This window comes from Bison bison, unplaced genomic scaffold (assembly GCF_000754665.1).
Source record: "Bison bison bison isolate TAMUID 2011002044 unplaced genomic scaffold, Bison_UMD1.0 scf7180017864317, whole genome shotgun sequence".
Lineage (NCBI taxonomy): Eukaryota > Metazoa > Chordata > Mammalia > Artiodactyla > Bovidae > Bison > Bison bison.
In genome coordinates, this window is record NW_011494889.1 from 3,268,568 (window position 1) to 3,275,543 (window position 6,976).

The following is a 6,976-nucleotide window of genomic DNA, read 5'->3' on the forward strand; positions in this document are numbered from 1 at the left end:
AGACAGCATATTAAAAAGCAGAGACATTACTTTGCCAACAAATGTCCATCTAGTCAAGGCTATGGTTTTTCCAATAGTCATGTATGGATGTGAGAGTTGGACTATAAAGAAAGCTGAGTGCCAAAGAATTGATGCTTTTGAACTGTGGTGTTAGAGAAGACTCTTGAGAGTCATTTGGATTGCAAGGAGAGCCAACCAGTCCATTCTAAAGGAGATCAGTCCTGGGTGTTCATTGGAAGGACTGATGATGAAGCTGAAACTCCAGTACTTTGGCCACCTGATGCAAAGAGCTAACTCATTTGAAAAGACCCTGATGCTGGGAAAGATTGAGGGCAGGAGAAGGGGACAACAGAGGATGAGATGGTTGGATGGCATCACTGACTCAATGAACATGAGTTTGGGTAAACTCCGGGAGTTGGTGATGGACAGGGAAGCCTGGCGTGCTGCAGTCCATGGGGTTGCAAAGAGTAGGACAGGACTGAGTGAGTGAACTGAACTGAAGGAAAAAAATTGGTGTTGGCAACACTGAGCATTCATATGCAAAGGAATGAAATTGAACTCATATCAAGTATAAAAATCAACTCAAAATGGATTTAGGACCTAAACATAAAAACTAAAACTATAAAATTCCTAGAAAGCTTAGGGGAAAAATCTTTCTAACATTGGACTTGGCAATGATTTTTTGGATTTAACACTGAAACACAGGCAACAAAAACAAAAATAGACCAATCAAAATTATATCAAATTAATGTATATCAAAATTATTACATATCAAATTTATATCAAAATTTAAAACTTTTGTTCATCAAAGGACACAGTCAACAGAGTGAAAAGGCAATCTAAGAAATAGAAGAAAATATTTCAAACCCTATGTCTGATAAGGAGTTTATATTTACATGGAATATATAAAGAACTCCTACAGCTCAACAACAAAAAAATCAAATAACCCAATTTTTAAATACTTGAATAAACATTTGTCCAAAGATTAAATACAAATGGACAACAAACATATGAAAAGATGCTCAACAACACTAATCATAGGAAAATGCAAAGCAAATCTACAAAAAGATATCATCTCACATCCATTTCTTTTTAAAAAGAGAAAATAAGTTCTGGCAAGAATGTAGGGAAAATGGAAACCTGTTGGTGGGATTGTAAAATGGTGCATATTTGGAACATAGAAAACAGTACAAGTGAAGTCACTCAGTCGTGTCCGACTCTTTGTGACCCTATAGACTGTAGCCTATCAGGCTCCTCCATCCATGGGATTTTCCAGGCAAGAATGCTGGAGTGGATTGCCATTTCCTTCTCCAGGGGATCTTCCCAACCCAAGAATCGAACCGGGTCTCCCACATTGCAGGCAGACGCTTTACCATCTGAGCCACCAGAGAAGCTAGAAAACAGTACAGAGCAGTACAGAGTTTCTTCAAAAAAAAACCTGAGAAGAGAATTATCATATGATCCATTAGTCCTATGTCTGGTTATGTATCTAAAAGAATTGAAAGCAGGGTCTCAGAGAGATATTTGCATATAGTGTTCATAGCAGCACTATTCACAATATCCAATAGGTAGAAGCAACCCAGGTGTACACTGGTGACTGGATAAAGAAAATGTAGTATATACGTAAAATGGAGTATTATTCAGTCAAAAAACGGAAATCCTATCACATAGTACAACATGGCTGAAACTTGACATTATGCTAAGCAAAATAAGCAAGTCACCAAAAGACAAATACTGTATGATTCCACTTACATAAAGTACATAAAGAAGTCAAATCCATAGAAACAAAAGAATGGGTGGTTACCAGGAGCTAGGAGGTGGGGAAATGGGAAAAGGATTACCAGGAGCCAGGAGGTGGGGAAATGGGAAAAGGATTACCAGGAGCCAGGAGGTGGGGAAATGGGAAAAGGATTACCAGGAGCTAGGAGGTGGGGAAGTGGGAAAAGGAAATGGGAAAATGGGTACAGAGCTTCAGACTTGCAGGAAGTTTTGGAGATCTGTTTCACCACAACATGAATTATAGTTAACACTACGGAATTGTACACTTAAAATGGTTAAGGTAGTAAATTTGGTGTTATGTGTTTTATCATAATTGAAAAATTACATTTTATGTAATTAGTTTTTATATAAGATGGCTTTTTCCTCAACAAAAAATATTTATTAAGTATGTACTTTCTAATGAGTAACTAAAGGTAAAGGATACATCTCTTATGTGATCACTTTTCCTTTTTTTGTTAGGCATATATGAAACCTGTAAAAATCAACATCTTCAGTGGGTGTCAGATTCCAGGTGGAAGCAGTGTTTTTATATCAGCAATGAACTAGAGCCTTTTTCTCTTCTATGTAAATCCCTGTTATCAAATGTGTCACAATGGAATGCTTTTAAAAACAGTAAGGCTGTATATTTGCTGATGAGCACAGCTTTCTCTTCAGAAAATGGTTCCTTGGAGGAAAGTGAAAAATCACCAGAGATAGGTAAAGTATTCAGTGTCTTAATCTAACTTCATTACATATGTGTATATAGATTATCAAGTTACCAATGTAGTTCAATATCATGAAAAAACTAAAGGGAGGAACGTAACTATGTAATAAGCACTTGTTATTTAATGTAATTCTCATTCCACATTTTTCTCCATTTTGCTTTGCTTCCAGATTTTTGCCACAAAATACAATTATGTTATGCAAAACATGATCAGCCTTAGATATATTTCCTTTACTTTTATTTCTCTGGGATAGCCAGAAATGGAATTGTTGGGTCAAAAGTATAGTTTTTATATTAATAGTCGCTTCCAAGTTGCCTTCCTTGAAAGTCTGTGATAACTTACATTTCCACCAGCAATATATGAGTGCTCCTTTTCAAAGAAGAGTATTGGTTCTTTTTCACTTTTACCAATCTGAAAAGTTTAAAGTCTTTAAATTTATCTATCAAGTTTAAGTACTTTTTCAGATGTTTGCTGACCATTTGAATTTGCTTACTTTGCCCATTTTCTACTCCATTGTTGATCTTTTTTTTGTCCATTTGTTAAGAATCCTATTAGTATAATGTTGTTGTTCGGTGGGTCAGTTGTATCCAAATCATTGCGACCCTGTGGACTGCAGCACACCAGGCTTCCCTGTCCTTCACTGTATCCTGGCTGCTGCTGCTGCTGCTGCTAAGTCTCTTTGGTCATGTTCGACTCTGTGCAACCCCATAGATGGCAGCCCACAAGGCTCCCACATCCCTGGGATTTTCCAGGCAAGAACATTGGAGTGGGAGCTTACTCAAACTCATGACCATTGAGTCAGTGATGCCATCCAACCATCTCATCTTCTGACGCCTCCTCCTCCTCCTGCTCTCAATCTTTCCCAGTTTTAGGATCTTTTGCAATGAGTCAGCTCTTCATATCAGCTGACCAAAATATTAGAGTTTCAGCTTCAGCATCAGTCTTTCCAATCTGGGTTGATTTCCTTTAGGATTGACTGGTTTGATCTTGCAGTCCAAGGGATTCTCAAGAGTCTTCTCCAGCACCACAGTTTGAAAGCATCAGTTCTTTGGCACCCAGCCTTCTTTATGATCCAGCTCTCACACCTGTATATGACTCCTGGGAAAACCATAGCTTTGACAATACAGACATTTGTGGACAAAGTGATGTCCCTGCTTTTTAATACGCTGTCTAGGTTTGTCATAGCTTTTCTTACAAGGAGCAAGCGTCTTTTAATTTCATGGCTATAGTCACTGTCCATAGTGATTTTGGAGCCCAAGAAAATAAAATCTGTCACTGTTTCCACTTTTTTCCCTTTGATTTGCCATGAAGTGATGGGACTGGATGCCATGATCTTAATTTTTTAAATGTTGAGTTTTAAGCCAGCTTTTTCACTCTCTTTCATCCTCGTCAAGAGGCTCTTTATTTCCTCTTCACTTTCTGCCATTAGAGTGGTACATATTTGAGGTTGTTCATCTTTCTTCTGGCAATCTTGATTCCAACTTGTGATTCATCCAGCCTGACATTTCGCATGATGTACTCTGCATAAAAGTTAATTGAGCACGGTGACACTACACAGTCTTGTAGTCCTCCTTTCTGAATTTTGAACCAGTCAGTTGTTCCATGTCCGGTTCTAACTGTTGTTTCTTGACCCGCATACAGATTTCTCAGGAGGCAGCTAAGATGGTCTGGTATTCCCATCTCTTGAAGAATTTTCCACAGTTTGTTGTGATCCACACAATCAAAGGCTTTAGCGTAGTCAATGAAAGAGTAGATGTTTTTATGGAATCCCCTTGCTTTTTCTATGATCCAGTGGATGTTGGCAACATGATCTCTGGTTCCTCTGCCTTTTCTAAATCCAGCTTGTACGTCTGGAAGTTCTCAGTTCATGTAGTGTTGAAGCCTAACTTGAAGGATTTTGAGCATTACCTTGCTAGCATGTGAAATGAGTACAGTTATACAATAATAAAATTATTTACTTATAATTAATTAGCATAACATGGTATTAATTTTTGTCTTGTTAAAAATATTAAACAGCTCATTCAAATATTTTTCAAAATCTGTCATTGCTTATTGGATTTGTCTGTAATATCTATAACATAAAAATGTTTAAATGTTTGTTATAGTTAATTATGTCTGTATTTTCTTTTATAATTTTTTAATTTCCAGTTCTGATTAAGAGGTTTTCTTCTTCCCTTAAAGTTTTCTCTCGGGTTCATTATTGTTTTATTTTGTTGCATTTTGCACTAATCTATCTTGGATTCATTGTTCATTATGCTGTAAGATAAGAGTCGATATCTTTCATTTAAAGGCACTCTTTACTGACTTTTTGTTAAGTGAAGATCTTTTACTTTGCAAGTAACCCCAAGTTTATCCATTTTTAACTAGATGTTCATGTATTGTGGACTTTTTAAGATCAACAGAATATATCTTATCTATTTTAAAAAGCTATTTCTCTTATCTAAGTTGTATTTAAAGTTAGACTTTGAGGAAATAATGTAGAAATAAAAGATTGGTAGAAATGATAGCTGTACAAAAGAGACACAGATGTATAGAACAGTCTTTTGGACTCTGTGGGAGGGGGGGGGATGATTTGGGGAAATGGCATTGAAACATGTAATTAGCCTCTAATTAAAATAAATAAATTTAAAAAAAGAAATGATAGCTGTATATGGAATAGATGGAAATAAAAACTAGAATTTTTCCCACCTTGCAAGAAAGTGTGATCCTGTGGTGACTGTATCAAGGGTAAGTGTGACTCTCTATCAAAGGTAAGAGGGGTCAAAGTTTTTAAATATATTTTTATAATATTCAGTTTTTCAAAAACTTGAAAATCATTGCATTTCCATTTGATCCTCATTTCTTATATCCGTTATAGGTAGATTCTGAACAGAAATCTCTAGCCTCTAGAGTTTATTGTTTATATTTATTAGTTATTAGTTTATATTCTATTATATGAACAGAAGTCTCTAACCTCTAGTTATCAATTTATAAACAGTATATATTCAGGATCAGGTCATAAAATATTGGCTCTGGCCTTTGCTTCTAATTTCTTTTCCTTCTGTCATCCATCATCTTTTCTAGTTCTCATTCTTCAACCATTTCACCAGAGACAAGTTGAAAGTTAAATCTACCTTAAGATATACCTCTTTTACAATATTAAAGATAGTTAGAGATGCCTGAAATCTCACAGAAATCTCACTTTAAAAGAAGTTAGCAGTGTTTTAAACAAAACCTCACAATTTTATAGTGAAAAAAAAAATCATTGTATTACCTTTTGGTGATCCAAAGTATTTTATTGTTAATCTCAGTTTCTCTAAATTTTATCTAGCTCAAGTTTTTAATGAAAATGAAGAAATATACAGTTCTATAAATTTTCCCTGGGAGAAACTCACTCCATTTCAAAGACTTATTTTGGTAAGATGTGCTATGAGAAAATATTGATGTTCTAAATGTTTTGAGCACCTTATCAGTAATTTAAACTATTTAAATTTTAAACTTTTATGAGCAAAATATATAGATTTTGCAGTCTAATATTTAATGAACATTACTACTAGGGGAAAGCACTTACATTCCATTTTAATGTGCTTTTATGTGATGGGAGTTCAATTAGAATAACATTCTTAGCATCTTTCTGCACCCTTATTCATTCCTCCCTAGAAAGGAGAAAGGACTTGTCACACAGGTAATCTGAGAGATGAAATCACTGTGCATGGTTTAGCCCTTCTCCCCTGTCCCTTTGGGGATTAGCCTTCCTGCAAAATGCATAATTTCTGCTCTGCTTCTCAATGCCATAAATTGTACAAGAACGTACCAGGGATTTTTACAGAAAAGTCAAAGACTGCCCAGCACTGCTTGAGACAGAAAAGTCTGCCGAATTCTACGGTTTAGTATCAGGAAGTACACCCACCTAAACCATATCCACCACCTTGGCCTGTATTGATAATAAAGGTGGTATTTTCCCTGATTCCTCTATTAGTCAATGCCTCAGAATCTGGCTGTGAGGTTGGCAGGTTAGCGATGTGAATAGGTGTCATTTGTGAGCCCTTTAAAGTAAGTAAAGCTTAGCATGTACTCCGCAGTTTTCATAAATTATCTCATTTAATCTTCATAATCATCTTGGGGGTAGACATTATCATTTCCCCTTTTTATAGAATGCCTAATTGAGCCAGGACTGAAACTCAGACAATTTGACCCTGAAATCTGTGCTTTTACCAGTAACACCATGTTATACTTGCCAAAGTAGATTCTTTAAAGTAGATTTTTCTCACTGATGAGTAATCTGTGTATTTAATGTAGGTATCAAAAGCATTCAGAAATGAGATATAAATAAAACCTCAAAGTCTTAAAAAAAAAAATAAAGTAGATTTTTCTAAATTTGCCCTTATCACATCAAACAATCTTTAATTTTCACATTTAGCCTCTAGTTTGCTGCTGCTGCTGCTAAGTTGCTTCAGTCGTGTCGACTTTGTTCGACCCCATAGAGGGCAGCCCACCAGGCCCCCCCCTCCCTG

At 35.9% G+C, this 6,976-nt stretch overlaps 1 protein-coding gene across 1 annotated transcript in view; it reads left to right on the forward strand.

The window, feature by feature from the left end:
- DNAH14 (dynein, axonemal, heavy chain 14) overlaps positions 1-6,976 on the forward strand; it is a 376,195-nt gene that overhangs the window by 313,025 nt on the left and 56,194 nt on the right. Inside the window, exons 71-72 of the mRNA XM_010852937.1 lie at positions 2,239-2,475; positions 5,794-5,879. Of these exons, the coding sequence (XP_010851239.1) occupies positions 2,239-2,475; positions 5,794-5,879 (323 nt within the window). The remainder of the gene's footprint in view (positions 1-2,238; positions 2,476-5,793; positions 5,880-6,976) is intronic.